The 24,550-nt window shown below is 38.9% G+C and overlaps 1 protein-coding gene across 1 annotated transcript in view; it reads left to right on the top strand.

Moving 5' to 3' along the window:
• The window catches only part of KCNS1 (potassium voltage-gated channel modifier subfamily S member 1), a 113,887-nt gene extending 89,540 nt beyond the window's left edge, over positions 1-24,347 (top strand). The window contains exon 2 of the mRNA XM_044090080.1: positions 23,188-24,347. Within this exon, the coding sequence (XP_043946015.1) occupies positions 23,188-23,667 (480 nt within the window). The 3' untranslated portion in view covers positions 23,668-24,347. The remainder of the gene's footprint in view (positions 1-23,187) is intronic.
• The last annotated feature ends 203 nt before the right edge of the window (positions 24,348-24,550 follow it).

Here is a 24,550-nt window from a genome sequence, read left to right as displayed (position 1 = left end):
CACATCTATAGGGTTATCCCTGGTGTCTTGTGGTCCACCAAACCCATGTCTTTAGGATTATTCCTGGTGTCTTGTGGTACCCTGTCCCATGTCTTTGGGGTTATCCTGGTGCCTTTTCATCCCCACAATGTTGCAGAATTTGCTCATTAGTCTAGGATAGTGTGAAGGAATGACAGTTTCCCAACCCACCATCACACAAACACAGCACACAGTCACACATTCATGCATACACACACAAATTCACAGCCCCCCACCTGATCAGACTCTCATACACACCCATTCACCTATATGCACTCAAACCAACCTACTCTATTCCCTAACTAACCCCCCTCTGCTGCAACCTCCCAGGCACACTCTCGCACACACACACACACACACACACACACACACACACACACACACACACACACACACACACACACAGGCCCACACATGCTGGCCCACACATACACACACATTCAGACACATAGCAACACTACCTGTCTGCTAAACTCCTTGGCATATACCTCTGGAGCAATAGAGTAACATAAGCTTTTGGTCATGTTCATTAACACAAGTAGGTGTGAGCAACTGTTACTCAGCTGAGCGATTCTATGAATGGCTAGGCTGCATAAATGGCTTAGTGCAGACATTTCCGGGGGAAGCATATGGCTAATTAACATATGCCTCTCCTCCAGAATGCCGCATTAGCATTTAGCAAATCCACCACTGTGCTGCAAATCTCCATGCTAAAGCACCATGATAGAGCTGTGTCTGAATGTGGAAATTTTACCACTGTGTGCACACACTGTGTACCCCTCAAGGTAACCTTTCTATCTTTTATTAAAATAATAAATTAAACTTGCAATTTAACTTTCAGAATTCACTTACTTTATCAAGCAACTTTGAACCAATGACTCTACAATTCAACATTTATATAATAGAAACTTTTGTGTTTTATGTTTCATTATACCTCTTTTAATAAAATGGTTTAAAAGAAAATGCCTCATTAAGACAAAAAGCAGAGGTGGTATTTACTCACATTTGCCATATGGATTCTTGAAGTAATAATTTGTTGGAATGATAACCACCTCTGACTTTAGCTGACACTTGTTCTGCCAACTGGAATTTGAACTGGCCTTTATGGGAGACATTCTTAGTATCATACACCCAAACACTGCAATCCATTTTTCTTTTTAAATCATACAAATCATTAACAAATCTTATACCTCAATGTCCTTTTGGTTTTCTCTATATAAAAACACAGGCACTGATAATATTATACACCCACAAAGTCACATTTGGCAGTTCCCTAAAATAATATTTAAACCCATTATCTGACAATAAAAATCATTTGCTTTATTTTACAAAATCACAATAAGCACATTTTATGTGTACTGCCTTATTCTGCAAAAGAGTTATATATTTTTTAACCTTTGCGTTTCAAAAATTCTCACCTTGTGCATTTCCTGCAACAGCTCACTTCTGGATTGGCCAAGAAGCTTCCAAGTTACATTTTATAATCTGTGCGATTTGTCTGTATACAGTGCACCAAAATAAATTATAAAAACAAAAAGTCCAAACCAATTGTCCAGAAAAAACACAGGGTAACTCTCTTCCAAAAAAACAAACTCCAGGCAGGTAAGGTTATAAGCACTTTCGTTTCCTTTATTCACACTCCAAAACGGAACTTCATCAGATACACACACCTTACCCTCTTCCCTCTTTTTATACAACTCATTAAAGTAATTACCCCAATCAACACATTTTACAGTTCATTAAACTTGCAAATTAATTCCTCCATTTAAAATCCATCAATAGACATTTTTAAAAAGTATATACATACATTTTCCTGTTCTAGTAACCAAACTATAAAAAGTTTCTTTTCCATACAGGAAAGAATTAAAAAACATCTACTTGATGAAATTATTTATTTATAAATGTAAATATATAAATGTAAACATTCTCCTAATATCATTATTAACCATAAAATAAGCAGAAGGTAAAACATTCCAATTCAAATCACTTCTGCCCTAAGATGCAATAAACTGCTTAATGAAATTCTGTCATTGATTCCAGGGGAAAAATTTTTGCATTTAATAATACCTGCCAATATGTTTCCCTGTACTCCAAAAAGCTGGGCCAGTTGCCTCCCAAGAAGAGGGTAAGGTGTGCGTATCTGATGAAGTTCCATTTTGGAGTGTGAATAAAGGGAACGAAAGCGCTTATAACCTTACCTGCCTGGAGTCTGTTTTTTTGGAAGAGAGTTACCCTGTGTTTTTCTGTATACTGTGCTGTATCTAGTAATAAATGTCCTCACGTGATCTAGTACTGTTTGCCAGAAACATTTCTTCCTGTGCTCCAGTACTGTTTACCACAAACATGTCTACCCATAATCCAGTCTTGTTTACTACAAACATTTTTTCCTGTGCTCCTGTGCCATTTACCACAAACATTTCTTCCCATGATCCAGTCCTGTTTACCATAAACATTTCTTCCTGTGATCCAATCGTCTTTACCACATACATTTCTTCTCATGATCCATTACTGATTACCACAAAAACTTCTTCATGTGCTCCAGTCCTGTTTACCACAAACATTTCTTCTTGTGATCTAGTACTGTTCATCACAAATATTTCTTACTGTGATCCAGTCCTGTTAAGCACAAACATTTCTTCCTGTAATCCAGTGCTTTTTACCACCGACACTTCTTCCCATGATCCAGTTCTGTTTGCCACAAACATTTCTTTTTACTGCTGGGACTGTGCACCAGTCACAGCATCTTCCTTCAGTCTCTTAGCTATATCATCTAACTTAAATCTACTATACTTTCCAAAATTCTCATGCCTGTCTTAGGTTAATAATGCATTCAAGTTCCCATCATTAATTTCATAAAGGATGTTATCTAAATGGTCCTATAGAATCATATCTCAATAGCCCCTCAATAAGCACCTATTCACAACAGCATGTAATTCTTTTCTAGTTTCATGAGGGTGTGAAATGTTTCTCACAACCTTTCCTCTTTCCCCTCCTCCACTAGAACTTTACACTTTACTTAGTAAATATACTTATTCCTTCTTCTTATTGCCCTGTTGCTCTCCTCTAATGCTCTAACCTACTCCTCCTTTTTCTCTCCCCTGTCCTCTCGTACACATTCTTACCCTTCTCCTCTCCAGACTATTGCTTCTTTCCCTCTTCCTCCTTTGTATTCCCTTCTTATCTCCTGTTCTACTTCTCTTCAACATTTTTTGAAACCATGTTGCTAATCCTGACTTTGTGTAATGCTTTTTACTGAACAACTATTTTATAGTATGTTCCTTAGGTATTTCGTGTATATTTTTTTTTGTTTGTTTCATGTTACTAAATGTATATTTATTTTGTACTTAATTATTTATTCTGTAAATTGTCCCATTAAATTTAGTATGTGTGGAGCTTTTCTCCTCGGGCCTCTACTGAAAATGGACATATATCCAGCTAGACTAGCCCGGTTAACAAATGTAAAATAAATAAATAAATTAATTAATTAATTAATATACGGACCCCTTGTTATATTATTTTCAAGTATATTGGGATGACAGCTATGATAATGCAACAGTTCATTCACAGATATTGATATTTAAAATATTGCACTAAATAATTAATTGGTCTTAGAGTTTTTGTTTAAAGTGACATCCAAATAAGTCCATGCTGCTCCTGGACCACAAGATATGAATACTTAGAGAAGTATAAATTATTTTGAGCCATTCCATCTATCTTGCCAATGCTAAAACTAGTATCACTTGAAATTAACAAAAATCCATCTTCAATAAATTACCGAAAAAATTTACATATCCAAAGTAATGCTTCTGACACATGGAATGATGTTCCATGTGGACAGGATATGTCCGTGCATGTCTAGTGACCATCAGCATACCCATGTTCATTCCCATAAGTTCTAAATAAAAGATATCCCAGAACACAAACACATTTTTGCCCAAAGTGATCTCCCCCAATGTTATATGCAACTTGTAAAACATATCGATATATTTAGAATATGTATACAGTAACCAAAGTAAACCATCAATCCCTTGTGTGTGCTCATTGTATTACTGTAAATTGAGTTCACATTACATGCAATTAATAAATTCAAATCTGTGATGTGAGTTTCTTGTAACTTATTTAACAAATTAGGCATACTATGGATATACCTTTTAGTTTTTCACCCATGCTGCAGGTTTACTCCAAAGGAGGCCAAAGATTTCAGAATAACATCTAGGAAATTGGAGGCAGGTTATATAATTTAGCCTCCATCTTTGATGATAGCTTGCAATGTTTTTTTTATGAATTTTGGATAGTCAGTAAAAAAATATGCACAAGATATGCATGATTGCAAGAAATACTCAAACACCAGTATACCTAGTATCTGCTTTAATAAAGCAATGCAGAAGACCTGGATAAAAGCAGCTACAAAAAGTGAGGAAGAAAGATTGACTGGGGAGAGTTCTGCAGCTGTTCAGCAAAAGGTAATGCATCCTTCAGACATGACTTCCAATAACCTACATGAAGATATGACAGCTGCACACAGACCTGGTTAAAATAAACAAAACAATTTAGACATGTGTCCGAATAGCTTTAAGCTAATCAAAGCAGCAGGTCAAGCTCTGAGTTTAACATAGATTTTAAGAGATTTTTATTTTTCAAAATGTTGCAAAAGATTCTCCTGTACAATAAAAAAAAATCAACACAGTGACTCTTGGTTCTTCAAATGAGATTCTCCTTTATTGTGTGACCTTTTCAGAAGCTAGGTGAGCATAAGGAGAAGGAGGTGATTCTGACAAAACTGTGGCAAAAAGACAAAATACTAAAAGTGGGAGCAGCAGAGTGTTTATGGAGAATGATTACTCATTGTACAGCAGGCAGAAGAGGAATAAATTCATTCCACTATTCAGGGAATGTTGAAACACAGGTGTGAGATTCAAACTGCTGTATCCAGCTGTCTTCAAGGTATTCTTTCCTGGGGGGACAAAACCATTTTTTTGATGAAGTGCATGCTAAGGAGGGAATACAAGTTTGCCCAACAAAAACTGAGCTGTGAAACAGAAGGAGATTCGGCTTCTCTCTCCTCTGGTAATAAAGACCACAGAGAGAGACTGCACCTGTGAAACCTTTTCCAGTATTTCAACGGAAAATGTTGGAGAGAAGGCAGGGAGCACAAGAGTTGACTAGACGAATTGAGAGTACTTTGGAAATGAAGCCTAGACAGGATTTGGGTGATGGAGAAAAACAGGAATAAAATCAGAAACTTAATGTGGAATTACAGCAGAGACCTGTTTGTATGTTTAGCCTAATTCCATTAATTTTGGCTGTTGTGCTCTCCCAATGTGTGTGCTTGGTGTGGTGCTACCTTGCATGTGTGATTTTGGCCATTGCTGAACTTTATTCCCAGTCTATAGCATTGCATGCTCTGCCCTCTTTTCACCATAAAGTATCTGTACTGCAACAAACTAGACCCACTACCTCCTTCCTACACATGCTGGGTGAGCTGACACCAACTGATCCCTCCGACCATCCTTCAGCATCTGGGTTGCTAGTTATGATTGTCTGTACTTACACTAAAACTAGGACCTTGTTTTCTCATGAAAAAAATAGTGCCTGAATTCAAGGTTATGAAATAAAGCCACTAACCTCTCTTACTATTTTGCATGAATTAAGGACACTGTCACCTCTAAGTCATAGACTAAATAAGCACATTTGTTTAGATTTATTGGTCATGGAAAATCCAAATTAAATTTCCAGTTACTTTAAAGTGATTATTTTACTTTGTAAAAACTCAGCTTTGCAGTGTCCATTTTCACTTATCTCTGCCAAGTAACTACTTAGGTGACTGTAGTTCTTTTGTTAGGTCTGGAAGGAATTCATGCTTTTTCATGGTCGCCAATTTTCTGCATCTGCTTTGGCAGTGCATTGTAAGTCGCTCTCAACAACATGGAATAGTTTTGTTTCTGGAAAACAAAAACCGTCATCTTTTGCTTAAATTTGCTTAAGGCCATCTTAAGTAACTTGGTTTTCAAGGTTATTCAGATACAACGTGAACAAGAAATTAACGCTCTTCTAAATTCAAACCATGCGTTTTCGTCCCAATAATTACGACTTCACCAGATACAATTCTAAACTACAAGTATATCCTATATATACTTGTAGTTTAGAATTGTATCTGATGAAGTCCTAATTATTGGGACGAAAACGCATGGTTTGAATTTAGAAGAGCGTTAATTTCTTGTTCACGTTGTATCTGAATAAACTACAATTTTTGGGATTTGTTTCGTGGTTGGTTTGCCTCTCCTGCAACTCTTTTTGTGGATTATTTGTCGTGTTTAGAGTTGCTTCACTCGTTTTTTGGTTATTGGTTTTCAAGGTGCTTCTTATCCCCTTTGCCAGTAATGTCCTGCTATGCATTTCATGCCTGCCATTATTATGTCTGTAATTCTCAGTCATTTAGGTCATTTAGTAGTGTGGTAGTTCTGAGTGCATGATGGTTACAGTACTGAAAACATTCATTTTACTTTGTAAGCTATTTGACATTTTTTATTATTGATTCTAAGTATGCATGTTAGAGGTTTGTTAGTAACATATGGTAACTACTAGGGAAAAAACATTGTTAAGCTGTCTTGGCAAAGATACTGATCTACACGTAATACTAAAATGTAGACAAATGCAAATTCATGATGCTGTTTGCTGATAAGGTAGAAATATTACTAGATGTGGCAGAAACAGGTGGAGGGTTGAGGCTTATGATCTCTTGGACATTTTATAAAAGATGTATACTCGTATTTGGTACATCATGCAGGAAGGAGTATGAGACAGAGATGACTGCCTAGCAGAAAAGATGAGGAATTCAAATGTACAAGTATGAGGCTTTAGAAGAACACTGCATTCAGAGTTAGTATGTCTTGGGTGATTAAAGGATGAGAGAGGCTGGACTGTTGACAATAAAGTTTGGTTTCTCCAGATATGACTGGGACAGGTTTTATTAGAGAGCTGAGTTGAAACTTAAATGTGGCACCTCTCAACTGTCCCTGAAGTTGACTCAAATTTTAGCTCTGTCCCTCTTAACACTGGTCCCTTTTTGACAAAAGGTGCTGGATTATACTTAATAAATAATGACAGAAATTAAGAGCTGAATACGTACTTCAGGAAATGTATATTAGTTCACATTCTCTAATTCTGTTAATGGCTCAAGTGAATAGAACTAATACTTTAAAAGTGTCCCTGATTGTCCCTGATTTTTTTTGGATTTGTCCCTGATTGTTTTTTGGATTTGTCCCTGTTTCTGTTGAGATTTACCCCTGATTGGTTGAGAGCTAGACCTGAGGAATCATTTTAATTTTAAATGAAAATTTCAGCAGTGGATATCCGTTCTGTCCCAGAGGCTTTCCATACTCTGGAACAGGCTACCGGTCTATGTCAAGCAAAGTTCCTCATTAGCACTCTTCAAGAAAAATCTTGATGAGTGGATGGGAAATAGGAAATACACCCCGGTGATCACTTCTGTGTCTCTGCTTGACAGTGGCACAGGAAAATAACTTTCCTGGGTGGCATAAGCCAGGGAACCTTGTTGGCTAGGCTTACGTAGGCTCTTGGGCCGATAGCCTAGTACCTACCTATGTACCTATGAACCTACAGGACAATAATTATATTTGTGAAATATGATAGAACAGGCTAACCACCCAGGGTCCCCTCTAAGCCCAGCCAAGTTTTCCCAAAGGAATAATGATGTCCTATATCCAAATAGGACATGGCGGGTCAAGTATTTATAAGCTACCTCTGTCCATAAGGGACATGGGTACCAAGCCCAGTGTAAATTTCCTATTGCCCATCCACTCTGATTCCACTTAAACTGGGTAACAGACAAACTCAGCTTCACATGGATGGGAAGACTGTCCCATAGGAGGGACAGTCTCTGGGACACGTCTGTCTCTCCAGCATGTTCTATTTAAGTCACAGACCAAATTCAGATCTTTAGATCTTGTATTTCTGGTACAGTTTGACTTATGAATATGCAGGAGATTCATAAGTGTGAGGTCTGTGGATGCCTTGTAAGCCAGCATAGATCACCCCTCAGCAATCTATAGGAGACTGAGTAGAGGTAAAGGGCTTTAAGATGCTCTGCCTCTGCATAAGACAGATTTGTTACACCTTGTATTCTTTTTGTAAGAAACCTCTAGGGTCTATCTAGCTGCTCCATATGCCAGGTCAGGTACATACCAAAGGAAGCATTGTTCTCTATAATTGGTCAATAAGGGCAGAGTGCAGTGGGATAATTACCTCTTTGGACTTATATGCCCTTAATTCTAAGTTGTGCAATATAAAATGATTTTCTCACTGCTGTGGCCACATGGTGGTCGAAGGTAAGACTACTGTCTACATGCTTACCCAGATCCCTGACCACTGGGTTGACTCTTAGAGATGTATTATCTACATTGTAATTAGTTGGGATGGTTGATTTTCCAAAGGGTACAATTATGCATTTCTTAACACTGAGTTTAAGACCATGACTTTGTCATCATTTGTTAGTCAGGGATAGACCTTTTTGAAAAATGCTAGTGTCTGCAGGGGGAGTTGAGGATATCCCCCATCTTGCAAATCATCTGCAAACTTAGTCAGCCATAAACCTTCAGCATTTACTTCCATTTCAGAGAAACAGATGCCAAAAACGAGTGGGCCCAGTGCTGAGCCCAGAGAGACTCCAGTAGTGACTGGTCTCTTGGTGGAGGTGGCCTCATATATTTTGACCTCCTGGGTCCTAGCAGTGAGCCAGCTAGCTATCCAGCAGGTGATAAAAGGGCTTATACCTAAATTAGTGAGCCTGTCTATAATGCCTGAGTGGAGTATTGTATCAATAGCCTTAGCCAGGTCAAGGTAAGCTGTGTTCAGAGTCTTCCCTTCATCCAATGCTGTAGAGACCATTTCAAAAAAGTCCACAAATTTAATACACATAACCTTCCTTTAACAAAGCCGAACTGTTATGTATCCAAAATTTGCAGGTTCCCTGTGTCCTCATTTATCATGTCCATGATGATTCTTACCATGGTGTTACACGTGCAGAGTATTCCCTTCATCCAATGCTTTGGAGACCATTTCAAAAAAGTCCACCAAATTTAATACACATGACCTTCCTTTAACAAAGTCGAACTGTGATGGATCCAACATTTGCAGGTTCCCTGTGTCCTCATTTATCATGTCCATGATGATTCTTACCATGGCCTTACACATGAGGTTGGCCAGACGTATGGGCCTGTAGTTACCCAGATGAATGGTTAGACGTTCTCTTTGCAGGGGAATTACTTTAGCCATCTTCCATTTCTTGGGCACAGAACCTGACTGTAGGCTCCAGATGAAAATGATTCAAGTGGACCAGAGATGTCATGTTTCATGCTATTTATTAAGCATCCCAGGCTTTAAACAGAGCCCACTGATGCAGTGTTTTTGTAATGGTTGGGGTGATTCCTTTGGAGTATCGGGGGGAATGGGGGGAGAAATTTGAGCTGAACCTGAAGGCCAAAAGGTTATCAATGGCCTCTGGTTCAGTGTTGGTGATGCCATTTACAATAAGTTCTGCGCATTGTTGCATATTTCCAGTGAGGGTATGGACACAGCTGTAGAAACCTTTTTGATTGTCCTTTGTCTGAGAAGCTATTTTTAATTCAAATGTAGCCTTTGAAGTATTAATTAACCCTCTTAGCTGTGTGTTTAGATTGGTCAGGGGGCTTTTTGTATGTGTGGCTTTGTTCCTCATACACTTGGCCAAGATATTTTCCTTTCACTGTATAACTGATTGATACTGTGATTCCACCAGGGTGGCTTATCTTTTGAATTTGTCTTATTCTAAATACAAGTGGGCACAGCCCACACTATACAGCTAGCAATATAGCTGTATAAAGATATTTTGTAAATAGCTCAGCATATGCTATGTTGTTTACTGCGTTTGGGGGTGCTTGGAATTTAGCCAGGGTGTTGCTTAGTAGAGAGAGGTTAGCCTTGGAATAGTTCCTAAAGGTTTTTGATTTCACAGATCCCTAGATTTAATTTTGATTTCAAGCAATACCACCTTATAGTCAGATCTGATGAGCAAAGACATTATATTGGGTGAGGAATATTGCCCCAACCCCCCATGTTTGTGAATACAAGGTCAAGGATGTTTGTACCAATGGTCGGAGAATGGACCAGTGGTTCCAGGATGTTGGTATTGATGTTTAGGAATAGCTGGGCTTGTGCATTACAAGTGGTACAGAATTCCCATTCTATACAGGTGTAGTTAAGATCCCCCATGAATATTGTATTGGGTTGAACAGTGAGGGCCTCTAGTACATTGAGATAGATAGTTTGGGTTTCCTGGGACATGGAGGGGGACCTATAGGTTGCAAGGATATGGTACAAGATCCTGTTTATGGTAAGCTGCATACTTATGAGTTCCAGTGGGTCCTACACTTTAATAAGTCTGGATGTGTGAGGTCGGTTTTAATACAGACTGAGATTCTTCCACCTTTAGTTCCCTCCTGTGCACTAGCTGGTTTAAAAGTGTGACATTTCATTATAACCTTGCATTGCTGGGTTACAACTTTAAACCATGTCTGTTACTACACAGATGTCTACACTCTCCAGGGAAATGAAGACATGAGGGGGAGTGGAGTTTCTTGTTAAGACTTGTAGCACTGAGCAGTACAAACTTCAGATATTCCTTCATAGTTTCAGTTAAGTTGGGAGGTTTATCAGTTTGTCATTGCCCAAAAAGGGCATTATGGGGGTAGAAAAGGTCTTTTTCCCCAAATCCAAAAGCCTAGATGGGACAAATGCAGACTATCTCTGGCAAAGAAGCACGGTCTGTCAACCATGTCATATCTTCCTGGGCCACCAAATATTGTACTCCCTTGGACTGACACCAGAAGCTAAGCCAGTTGTTAAAATCAATCATTTTCTGTTTGCAGTGTGGCATCATCCTTGGATAAGGTCTGTCAACCATGTCAAATCTTCCTGGGCCACCAAATATTGTACACCCTTGGACTGACACCAGAAGCTAAGCCAGTTGTTAAAATCAATCATTTTCTGTTTGCAGTGTGGCATCATCCTTGGATAAGGTCTGTCAACCATGTCAAATCTTCCTGGGCCACCAAATATTGTACTCCCTTGGACTGACACCAGAAGCTAAGCCAGTTGCTAAAATCAATCATTTTCTGTTTGCAATGTGGCATCATCCTTGGACAAGGTACTATGATCCTCAGTGCTAGGCTTGTGCCTGTCTGCGACACATAATCAGTGAGCTTGGTCATGTCTTGCTTCATTTAGTCATGAGAGGTACATCTCAGATCATTAACACCCACATGGATAATGACAGAATCATACTGGTACCTGTGGTTCAATAACCTCAGTGCCTATGTGACTTGATGGAAACTGTCCCCAGTAAGGCAGCTAACTGTGGCTGCCTCCTTATTCAGTCTAGTGAAGCAGACATTGGATACAGTGCTACTATGTGTAGCTGTGGGTGATTTTTTAATGGAGTGTTTATGTGGTGGCTGAGGACCCTTTTCTGACTGTGATGTGCAGGAGGTCTTAGCATTTTAGGAAGGTTACCTGCAAAGTGCCTCATCATAAGTAATTTTATGTGTATGTCTTTACCCTGTGCAATAGGCATGGTGCAAGTGTCACTGACAACCTCTATAGGATTAGTTTTGGTTGTATGAGAGAGCTTTGCCTCCAGCATTAAAGTGTGTTTACACCTCTCTCATACTTTATCTGATTTCTTAAGAATAAGTGGTTTGTCAATGTGCATGAGGCAGTTGCTAAAATGCCTCAGAATACCCATCTCAACCGGATTGGCCACTGAGACAGTGCATATTCATGGCTACTGAACTACTGAGGAGGAGTGAGGGAAATATAAATACTGAACAGGTCAATAAGACAAGGAACTTGATAAAAAATTCTGCTATGTGCAAACTGGATGCTCTAGTACTTAAAATAATCTGTGTAACACAGTAAGAGTATTTTAAGGAATGCTTACACTGCAAGAGATCGGTGTCTACACAGATTACAAGGGGAATTATGCTGCAAGATATCAGCAACTATACAGATCACTACTAGATGCCCCTGTGTGAGAGCAGTAGTTCTAACTAAATACTGTAAAACAGGTAAAAGGTGCAGATATTCAACACAGAAACACTCTTCTCAAGTAGCATGGTTGCCAAATGTTGCCAAATACTCCAGACACAGAGATTCAGATTGTTAATCAAGCTAGCCCTTTAGCCAATCAAATAAAGGCACAATAAAACTTACAACATTATTTCCCAGCTCAGAAGAGCATATCCTGTCCTGCCACAAGAGTGTAGATCACAAACTTTCCTAATATAAAATAACTGGTTTGGAGCCCAAGTGCTTAAACCAGAACAAAGACACTAAGAATAGAAGGTACAATAAGACGTCACCAGCAATTCCCAGCTTAAAAGGATGGAGGCTACCCTCTCCTCCCACAAAAGTGAAGACCACAAACCTTCTTAAAGTAAAATAACTGGTTTGGAGCCCAAGTACTTAAACCTTAATCCAGAACTAAGATAATTTTAGAATAACAAACATGATAAGCCTTCAACCAGCAATTCCCAGTTCAGAAAGGTGTAGGCTAGCCTCTCCTGCCACAAGGGTATAGATCACAAACCTTCTTAATGTAAAATAATGGGTTGGAGCCCTTGCACTTAAAACAGAAATAAGACATTTTCAGAATAACATACAAAATAAGTCTTCAGTATAGATCACAAAACTTCTTAATGTAAAATAACTGGGTTGGAGCCCTTGCACTTAAAACAGCACAAGACGTTTTCAGAATAACATACAAAGTAAGTCTTCAGTCAGCAAATCCCAACTCACAAGGGTGTACACTACCTCTGCTGCCACAAGAGTGTAGACCACAAACCTTCCTAATGTAAGATAACTAGTTTGTAGCCCAAGTGCTTAAATCAGAGTTTAGAATAACAGTTACAGTATAACCAGGCTACTAACAAGCAGTAATAAATGCAGCAGATTAAAGGCAACTGGACACTTTAAGAAGATGCAGCAAAATACTCAAAGTAGGAAGAAACACAAATACAGTAAAAGCAGCTGAATAAAGTGTAGTTTTTTTAGTAAGTGGGAAGGGAGGAAACAGAAGATAATCCAAGTTTAAAAAACTAAAGGGGAGGGTTTTCCCAGCTGATCTCACTGTGCTCAGTAGAATGAGCTGATGGCATAAGACTGGGAGGAGTGTCCAAAATCAGATTTATAGTTGAGGCAGGAAACTCAAAAGCCACCAAGTTTAAAAGCACAGCAGTAGCAGGGTGGGTGAGCGAGAAAAATGAAATGCAGACAGAGATCAGCAATACTCATGCCTTCTCCAATCTGGCATCTATTTCTCAGACCTTTAGGCGGCCATTCCTGGCCCATGGTAATCTAAGTGTGTAGATTAATGTAAATTGGCTGTCATCATTTGATCTTCCACTGTCTCAAAATTGCTCCAGTGTGGATTAGACCATGTTAACAACTGGTGCAAGGACAAGTGTCTCAAATTAAAATAAAAATGTAGTATACCTCATTTTGGTAAAAAAAAAAAAAAACATTATCTTCACATACCAAATAAGTGACACCCCTCCAGTCAGACACTGTTCTAAGATACCTAGGCACTCTGATAATTCCTCATTGTTAGATGATCATGTCCCCACAGTAGTTCAGAAAGCCTTCTATCTGTCTCATCTGTTTTCAAAAGGCATCTCCACAAGATCCAAAGACGTCTTAATTCCCCTTTATCCCTATCTCATCAGACCCATTATTGAATATAATGAACCCTTTATTATGCATTTGTCTAAATATATCACTCAGTTTGAAAGACTTCAAAGATTCATAGACATTCCAAGGCCACTGAGTCTCATCACTGTTTTCATCATGACAGTACCCTCCATCAGTGAGCACCTCCTTTCTCCAGGAGGGCCATAGCAATCAATCCTGAAGTAAATTTGTGGATACCTAGTTTATGTTTAAAGGAGGATTAGTCCCACTGCATAAAATGCAGTGAAAGTTTATTCCAGAAGTTTGGGGAGGTGCTGAATTATAAACCTGTCCCAACATCATATTTTATCTGTTGGTAAAAATTCAGATCCCTGGTTCTAGTATTGGTGGAGATACTGGACACAGAGAAAATGAAGGTCTATGGCAATCAGGTCCCTAATGATGCAGTATGTGAAACTGAGATCTCCCCTCAAAAGTTTATATGACATGAATAAACAGATAGAGTTTCCAGCCCCTCGTAGTGTATTAGTGATTTTATGCTGATTATCTTTTTGGTTAGGAGCCTTTGGGGTCTTTCTAATTGCTGGATATGTTAAATGAGGTACATCCGAAACGGTATTCTACTAGATAATTGGCCTGATCAATGCAATCTACTACTAGATTCAGAACTAAAAAAATCAGTGGCCTCAAAAAATCTTAGTTATTGAGACAAACTGTCAGCCCCCACAGTGTCTCTGTCTCTGTACTCAGCCTCTTGTAGACTCCTCTGGGGATATCTGTGTCTAGCCTTTTGAGCCATGAAGGATCCAAACCTCTCTGACCTCCTATTCTTTCACAGAATAACTGGTACCTCAAACACCTGGCTAAAGGAACTAAACATTCATCAACAGATATAAGGCATGTTGGCATGATAGATTCACACCACAACATATCCCTCACCTTTGGAGCAAACTTCCATTACTTGACAGGTAGAGTAGAACCTTGCAATCTTCAAAGGAAACCTAAATATATTTATTTTATTTATTTTACATTTGTTTACCAGAATGGTCCGACTGGGACTGCACCCATTTTCAGCAGAGTCCCGGGGAGAAAAGCTCCACTCTAAGCTTACATACAAATTATCACAACAAGTAATAGAAACTATAAACAAAATTGACAAAAAAATGAGTGTTAACACATTTACAGGATAAAAATGTAAAAACCAAAATATATACATAGTATTAAATAGAACAAGACTTTAAACATTTGAATATAGATAAATATATGGTTGAATTTATATATGTGGAGGAACATAACATTAGTTAGGAAATTAAGCAGGGAGAATCACTTGGATAAAGTAGTGCACAGTTAGTAATACTTCCATGGTGAGAGTTGCAGCTGGGAATGTAACTACTTATAGGGAAGTAGTCTTGTTAGAAGGGATATGTTAACAGAGTTAGTACATACAGCCAAATTGTATAAGTAATGCTAAGTTAATAATTAACCTGGAGTGTTACATGTGCAAAGCCAGAATTCAGTTAAGTGTCTTTTGAGGGATATTTTGAAATTATTAAGATTGCTTATGGATCTAATACTATGTGGAAGGATATTCCAATTTTTACCAACAAAGTTAGAGTAAAGAGAGTTGCCTGCTGTATTTCATACTTTGGCTACTTGGAGTAAGTCTTTGTTAGATGATCGAAGAGTATAAATGTTAGAGTAGGTTGTAGAAGATTTTTTAGGGAAGATACATTGTCAGGATTGCGCATTATTTTGTGAGCCATTATTAACTGGTTATAGTTCATAATATGAGGTAGTTCCAACTAAGAAAGATTTCTGAGGCATTGACAGTGATGGGTTGAATGTGTGGAATCTGTTGCAAATTTGGCAATCTTATTATAACATGATTCTAATTTACTTAGTTCTGACTTTTTGAGGTTGGTAAGTATGGGAGATGCATATAAGAGTGAGGCGAGAAGGTGGGTTTTAGCTATGGCTATTCTTGCAGCGTCTGTTAGGAATTTTTTGTTTCTATACATTGTTCCTATTTTCTAAATAATTGGATGGGCAATCTAAAATTCTCTCCCGGTCTACCTTGTCTTGCCCTCCTTGAGGCTGGAGGGGACTTTTGAATAGAGCTTTTCAGCTAGGCTTCTAATGGTCTGCAGAATAACTGTCTAGTCTTTATTAAACTATGACCCTGTGAGTAGAACTGAGCATTTGGCAGATCTCTGACAGGAATCCTGCTTTATATCTGAAAACAAACCTGATGATAGAGTGCTTTTCCTGGTTAAACAATTCGCACGTTCCCTATTCTATCTCTATTTAGTGGAAAAAAAGTTTTCAAAACAGAAGGGACTACAGTGAAGTAATGAGAGATGGCAGCACATTTGGAGAAATCAGAAGAAGCTGAGAATAGAGATAAAAGGGAAGATAGCGGAACAGGTAAACAACTTCAAGTATCTGGGAGGGTGGTTGAGGAGAAGGGAAGTCTGAATGAAGAGGTCAAAGCTAGAATCAGAGGGGCTGCAGCCAATTGGCATAGAGTGTCAGGTATAGTCTATGAGAGAAGAACGCCAAAGAAGCTGAAAAGTAAGATGTACAAGACAGTGGTGTGACCAGTACTACTGTATGGTACAGAAACCTTGGCAGTAAAGGCAGAACAGCTGAAGAAGCTAGAGGTGATGGAAATGAAGTGCCCAAGAAGTGTGGTAGGATGCACACTGTGGGACAGATGAAGAAATGAGGACATAAGAGCAGAAGCCAAAGTAGCTCCAATTGCAGAAAAGATCAAAGTGAACAGGTTACGGTGATTTTGGACATATGTGCAGAAAAGCAGAGGACAATCTGGTGAGGAAAATTTGGGACAGACAGGAAGAAGGTAAGAGGAAGCGAGGATGTCCAGCAAAGAGGTGGATGGATTGTGTGAAAGAAGATCTGTGACAGTCAGGCATGAGTGTTGAAGAGGGCAGGAGTGTGGCACTGAATCAAGAGAGTTGGTGACAGTTAACATGATACCATGACTCCATGTAGAAAAAAAAATGGGGAGAAGTGGGCTGACGATGATGATGATGATGATTTTCTAGGTGTTGCATGGCACACAACAGGAAGCAGAGGTGTCCCCTGTACATAGTAAGCATGCAGATGTTTCTGTACCAGTTCATTAGCACTGAAGGGATGATGCTTTTTGTCAGTGATATAGCATTAAGTGATCATAGCCACATGGGCTAGAATTTCACAAACTTACCATCAGTGTCTTATGTCATCAAGTCTGAATGATTTAAGATGTCTGCTGAACAAATGTATCATGGTAGTTGCAGTTTACTACCACAAGAAAGACTCCTTTTAGCAAATAAAGTAGCCCTTTTTTCAGGGCTACTTTTTAGAAATGGTGTTTAATATGCATTTGTTCTAAATATATGGTTAATACCTTTCAAAAAGTGCTGTGAAAGTCTACACACTGTACCATCATGACTACAGTATGGGTGTGATTGCAGAAGTTTCCTTGTGAACTCTGTTTGAAGGAACATTCAGTAACTGATGAGAGCTCTAAAGTTCTCATGAATGCAGATTAAAACAACAAAGTATATAAAGCATAGTATACATCAAGAGATCAAACCTCTGTGCCATGCAGACTATTATTTCTTAAGGCTTCTTTTGCAAGAACAATAGACACGCTGCTTTCAGATTTTTAATTGCTTCTTTAACAGTTCTACAGTGCCTACTGTATATAGGTTTCTGGTATTTCTTCCTTCATGCCTATACAACAGTATCCCATGTTTTGAGACTGGACTGTTTGTGCAAAGAGTGTATTTTGCTGCTAAAATGGAATGGCAAGTGTGAATCAACATGGAGTGACTAGCTTAAAATGCATGTTATTCAGGGTATTGGAGTGGTACAATGTAGATGCCCATGACCCAGTTATTTGATGCCTCTACTTTGTTTAATCCCTCATCAGGTCACAGCGGCAGCTTGAAACATTCTAAAGAGGATGTGCACCTGCATGGTAATTCCTGAACTACTATAACCACACCCATAAACTAAACACAGCATGAGCTGCTCTTTGAATTTATGAAGGAGTGTTCCTCCCATCTCCACTGAGTGAACAGGCACCTGGATAATCCATACTGGTTTCCATTCCATTCACCCAGACTCTGGACATGAACCTAAGTTATCAGTAAAGAAAGTGGGTAGTGTTCTGCCAAAGACAAAGTAGTTAAATTAAACAAAACAGACAATAACTGTCACATTGCTTCCTTTTCATTTAAGGCAGAGGAGATAAAGATAATAATAGATGGGGAAGTGGCTAAATGCTTCATGTCGATAACCATTAGAAATGTTGGGACCGTCTACAGCGAGTCATGAAATACAGAGATTAAATGGCCAAAAGAACAAACATGTATATACAAAGTTTGAGATGCCATTTCACAGAATATTCCCTTTTGTCTGCGGTATGGCAATCTTGGAGTTGGTATATATAAGTATGGGAGGGTAGGGGCTTGCTCCGCCCCCCCCCCAAAAAAAAAGAAGTTTTAAGAAGAAAACCTGTCTTCTAGATTTGCTCTTCTGCTGTTTTCTGTCTTTTTTTCAGCATGTCGGCACTCGGCATTTCAAGTACAAACATTTGAGTAGGCAGCCACTTGCATTTCTTACTATTGCAGCTGTAGCATGAGTACCAAGCTAAATGGTACAGGATCCCTTGTTGTTCCTCCTTGCAAATAGGAAGCTGCATTATTAAGTCTAATTGGAATCACTGAAGAAAATGTAATGCAGTGTTAATTTTATTAGGTAGCAAATCCATAGCCTTAAAGAGAAACACAAAGCAGATTTTGGGTACAAAAAAAACCTTCTCCATGAAGGTTATATATTTCCACTTTAATAGTTATAAGAAATGGTAGATATATTAATGACTCTTCTATGCCATTTTTGCTTATAAAATGTTAAAATGACTCTTGGGTCTTATAAGAAAGGATATGCAAACTTACCTTCATAGGTTCATAGGTAGGTACTAGGTTATTGGCCCAAGGGCCTACGTAAACCTAGCCAACAAGGTTCCCTGGCTTACGCCACCCAACAAAGTTAATTTCCTGTGCCCCTGTCGAGCAGAACCACAGAAGGGATCTCCTGGGTGTATTTCCTATTTCTCATCCACTCATCAAGATTTTTCTTGAAGAGTGCTAATGAGGAACATTTCTTGACATAGATGGGTAGCTTGTTCCAGAGTATAGGAAGTCTCTGGGACAGGAATCTATCCCTCCAGCATGTCCTGTTTATTGTGGTGACATGGTTTAGATCCCTAAAGCGTGTAGCTCGGAGGGATTGGGATTTCTTTAGGTGTAGCATGTCCAACAGCTCTGGGTTTAACATAGCTTTATATGTTAGGCAGAGAGCTCCTCGGAGTAGGCGATATGCTACAGAGTAATGCTCGAGTTTTTTTGAGATGGTCAGTGTAGGGTATCTGTTTGAGGCCAGTAATCCTCTTTGAGAGGTACTTCTGTGGCCTTTCCAGCTGCTGCAGATGTCTTGTGAGGTACATTCCAAAAGGGGCATTGTACTCTATAATGGGTCTAATGAGTGCTGAGTAGAGAGGAACAATGACCTCTTTTTTTCATGACTGTATTTGAGTCACATTCTTTAACTTAAAGAAGGAAGACAGCTTGGAAGTAAAGTAAAAGAAGCTCCTAACCATAATCCTTATTTGGGTGTCATTGAAGCTTGCTCCAAATTGTAGTCCACTTTTTGGAGCAAGACAGAGGTTAAAAGAGAGCTTACTCATGCTATCAACTTAAATGATCCCTTATTGAGCTAAGCAGGCTGAGCATTTCAGCAACTTTTTATGAAAATAATGTTACTCCATTAATAAGTATGCCAAAAACTTTTGTTTTCATATTTTATCTAAGAACCACTATATAGTCATGGTGGTGCAGCGGTAGCATTGTTGCCTCACAGCAAGAGGTTCTCCTGATCGATTCTCGGCTGGAGTGCCTTCTGTGTGGAGTCTGCATGTCCTCCTCGTGGTTGAGTGGCATTCGAAAGACATGTGTGAATGGGTGTGCCTTCATTGAAGGTTGGGCGTCGGGCTGTCAACTCGGCACCATAAAAATCTACTGCTAATCATTAGCGGACCGGAGTTCCGCTGTGGCGACCCCTGACCGGGAAAAGCCAAACAAACATCTAAGAACCACTATAGCATTTTACTTTTTCCTTTTCACTTTGTCAATAAAGGTAAGCATGGGTGCTTTCAATCAGCAGCAGATTTATTTCCTAAATAGGAAAATAGTTCATTGTGCTACTAAATGCTCATTCTAAGACAATGAAAGTCTACAGTATAGTGGTAAGGAATATGAAGGAAACATGGCCATACGCAAAATGGTAATGTCATCTGGATTACCAGCAAGCCTGGTTGAAGAATAAGCCAAGAATAGTGAGGCTGGGGTAGACACTTAAATGGCAGGTGGCATAGAGTCCTGTAGAAGATGTCTACCTTCCAGGTAAGACAGCTGTTACCTGGTTGACATTCTTTGAAGTCCTCTTGGCTGAACATAAGTCAAGCAGTACAACTACCTACCTTCACATTTCTGTATGAAATAAATAGGGTGTGGGGGAAGTCTTTAAGGTAGAAAAGCAATAAGTAACACAATGTAAGAGAGCTTCTGTAGATCCTGGAAGAGAAAAGCATTACACAAATCACACAATTAAATGAATAACTAATAATAATAAGCATTAGATTCTTACTGGGTGGGTTTGGCATAATGGTTAAGATCTTTACTTCATAGACACATGGTACAGGGTTTGATTCTAACCTTGGGTTACTGATTAGACTTAAAATGATCATTCAGAGCAGTTAACCTAGTATTCAGCTATGAACTTGCAAACCCAAACAACATATATGTTATCAATGCCAGCACAACAGAACTAATAGTCTATGTAGTCTGCTCAACTGTTGCAGCTTTCTCCACTCCTACATTACTCCCATGTAATGTTCACCTGTCCTATGCCATTTTAAATGCATCCACTGATTTGTTCTGTAATACACATTTAGGAGGTCTATTCCATTTCTCCATCCCATCTCTGTCAGGCTGTATTTTTAAATGTATAAAGGAAATGAAGTGCAGGAACCAATTATGCGTGATGGCCCAGAAATGTTTGTTTTTCGAAAGTCTGTGAAGGCTTTCCATTAGCATTTTCTCCATGATCATTCCTACAACTGAGGTCAAAGGTACTACCATGTATTTTTCATTGTTGGTTTTGTTCCTCCATTTTGAAGCAGTACGGTGTTGATGCACTAGTTATCTGGCATCTTCCCTTCAGCTAGGGGCCTGATAAAAGCTATGTGATAGGATGTATTGGTACTCTCATCAATGTGCACATCCTAGTAAATATAGTAAAGTACCACATTTGCTACAGACCACCATAGCTGTATCCATCACTGTTTATCTAAGAAAACTCTGCACTGCTTACATTATGATCATCAGTTGACTCTCATTAAGCCAAAATTCTACATTTTCCTCACTCTCCCTCTTGCTTCAGTGTCACTGTTTAAAAGACTACTCAGTATGTTGGCAAATCTGTTTTCCACAAACAGTAAGTACATTTGGTGCTGTTCATTACTCAGTTACTATCAGCATGCTTTGCAATCATCTCTTCTATCAACTCAAACATAATCATGAAAAAAGACTTTAATTATGAACTAAAATAGCTATTAATTTGCAATGAAGATACCAATGGGGTGTTACTGTTAAATCCTGACCTAGATATTTTCTACTTGCTGGCCGATCCTACACTGTCAGACATCGCATTACTGCTTTTTTTTTTTAACTCCCACTACAGGATTTGCAAATGGCTGCCCTTCCTGCACACCATCAGTTCATTCATTCCTTCCTTTTAGGGGAGAGAGAAAGAGAGAGAGACAGGCAGGCATCCCTGGACTGGGAAAGAGCCCTACATTCCATTCTTTCCCATCCAAGGAGCTTTACTGTCCCATTCATTCTCCTGGAAGGCAAGAGTCAGGCATGAGAGAGTGGGACAGATGCAGATTCTATAGCGGTCCCCTCTCCAACTTAACCCCTCATCTTGGGCTGTTTCAGACTCCCCAGTGGCTGCATTGTCTGGAAGAAGCATGACTGCTTCCACACGTCTACTTACCTGACTCAGTGTGCACTCACTGCTGTTAGAGTAGAAGCCTACCCTTCATTTTCCATGAACAATTACCCATCCAGCAGTAGGTGACACAAATGTAGCAGGCCTGGCCACCTCTCCTCTCTCCAGTCCAGGATAAGAGAGCTGGCTTTGACCAAGGAAGTTGATCACCCCCAACCAACCTCACCAGTGCCCTTGCCACTAATTGAATATGGGTCAGCTGGGTCATAGACAGGGTTATCATTTTCTAGTATGGGGCCTGGTATGGTATCTCAAATGTTTTGACCTGGACCTTCTCTCTTTACCAGAGCCAAGAAAGAAGGGCAAGGAAACATTTCAGTGTGACTTACAGCTAGTACTGTGCACTAACAAAAAGACTCGAACTCTTACCCAACTCACAACTGACCCTACTTGTTCAGAACAAATGTTTTAATCTCTTTTTCTACCACGGATTTGTGAGAAAAACTGTTTCATTAACTATATTTAATTTCTGTTGATTTTCTTTTTTCACATCTGCTCATACTTCAAGGTTCTTGGTGTCATAACTATTTTACTGACAGCAGAGAACTATGGTTTATTAAGAAAAAAATTATAAAATCAGTGTATTTTATCAGGCCCGATTATATGTCTGTGTAGATCTTCCAATTATTAACATCAATAATGCACAGAAAATAATACAGGATAAATAGTGATCTGCATTCTTATAACTAGTTTTACTTTCACTGGATTGGACTGTATTTGTTAATTAAATTCTAGTTGATTATTTAACATTATGAAATTTGCGCATGCATACATGCCTGCATGCACACATTTAGGAATGGCCAGAAATGCGTTTAACAAAACTCAGAACTCTAGAGGTTATCAGTATTATATTGTAAGTAAGGTGATGTACATGACCACATTTGCAATTTCTAATTAGTTTCTGAAGGTAAAACTAGTAGGCAGTTTAAAAGTCGAAAGCTGCTGGAAGGTGAGGACAATACAGAATCTTTCAGAACATCGACTGCACCTTCACAGTGTAACAGAGATGAAGCTTTTTTTCCACTGTAACAGTGGTAAAAAATTTAAACATTTACTTACCAAGACTCTAGCTTCAAAAACAGTAAAATAATTAAATAATGTGTTTATAAAACAGTCTTAAGACGGAGCAAGAAAGAAGAATTTTGGTTTGTTTGCTAACTAAGACCAACTTCTTAGCCACTGATCCCAATGAATGTGGCAAGCAGACTGCCATCAAACCTTGCATTGTCATTTAATTTGTTCATGTGTTACCTTAATTTACAGGTCTCTTTTTGTATTTTCTTGCAGCACAGTTACAGAGAAGTAGGAATTTTGCTTCTGTACCTGGCTGTGGGTGTGTCCGTATTTTCTGGAGTGGCATACACTGCTGAGATGGATGAAGACGTTGGGTTAGACACAATCCCAGCCTGCTGGTGGTGGGGAACTGTCAGCATGACCACTGTGGGCTATGGTGATGTCGTCCCAGTTACAGTTGCTGGCAAACTTGCAGCCTCTGGATGCATCTTAGGTGGAATATTGGTCGTCGCACTTCCTATAACCATCATCTTCAACAAATTCTCCCACTTCTACCGTAGACAAAAGGCCCTTGAGGCTGCTGTGAGGAACAGTGAAAGAAAGCAAGCAAAACAGCCTCTGGAGGAGGCGAGTGACTCCGAGGCAGAAGAAGAAAGCAGCCACAGCCAAAACTCTGAGGTCAATAATGTTGATGATGCTACAGGAACCATAAAACATTGCAACACAATTGATGTTGCTGCACTGAGAAAATAAACTGCTAGACATGTAAACAGTTACTAACATCCATTTTATAGGCAATCCTGTCTAAAGGCTTCCAAAGGATGAAACGTGAACTCTTTCAGAAATCTGAAGATGTTTTAAAACATTGGTATTTTTTCAGGTGAAATTTACATATCTCCTATAATGCCTTGATAAAGGGAGGTTTGTAAATGTCTTTCTACACATTTCTGTCCTTTCTCATCATCTTCTAAGTCCTCTACATGTCTTTAGTGGGATGCTTGCTTCTTTAATACTAGAGAAGCAGTGACATTGTTAATGTGACTTTTAAGAAAGCAGAATATCATTATTATATTTATTCCTCAAAATATATATGCACTAGACTGAAAAATTCAAAATGTTCTTCCTCAGTTATCACTTTGCACTTTGAAAGTCCTTAGACTTGAAAAAGAAACACTTCCCAGATTTATTACCAAGGTCAGATGTATTGTATATGCCAGTTATTTTATTCTTATCCTGTCAGCCATGACTACAGAAGCTGTTATTCTGATTTATTTCCCCTGCAGGGCATAAAAGTTTATTTTTTTATTTTATTTTTTTTTTTTTGGCTTTGTTTACCTAGTAATGAGAATTTCCTGACATTTTTCTTTCCTTTTTGAATGGATAAGCAATGATTACAGCATGTATCTGTGAATGTGCACTTACTAAATGATGAAGTTAACAGCATAACATGAAACATTGCTTTTTGCGTGCATTGTTTTCAGAGATTTAGTTGTGCATGACTGGAATTTAGCCTGCAGCAATAGTATCTCTCCAGCATGCTCAGTTTTAGAGTATGGCGTCAATCAGTGAGTGTAAATTTTTGCCAACTGATCTGTAAAACAGAATGCTCAGAATCATCATTGTAGCAGAAATGATG

The sequence above is a fragment of the Protopterus annectens genome, chromosome 12.part0 (assembly GCF_019279795.1).
Source record: "Protopterus annectens isolate FY-2018-M chromosome 12.part0, PAN1.0, whole genome shotgun sequence".
In the NCBI taxonomy this organism is placed as follows: domain Eukaryota; kingdom Metazoa; phylum Chordata; order Ceratodontiformes; family Protopteridae; genus Protopterus; species Protopterus annectens.
Note: the sequence above shows the minus strand (reverse complement) of the source record. Positions and strands in the feature narration are given on the sequence as shown.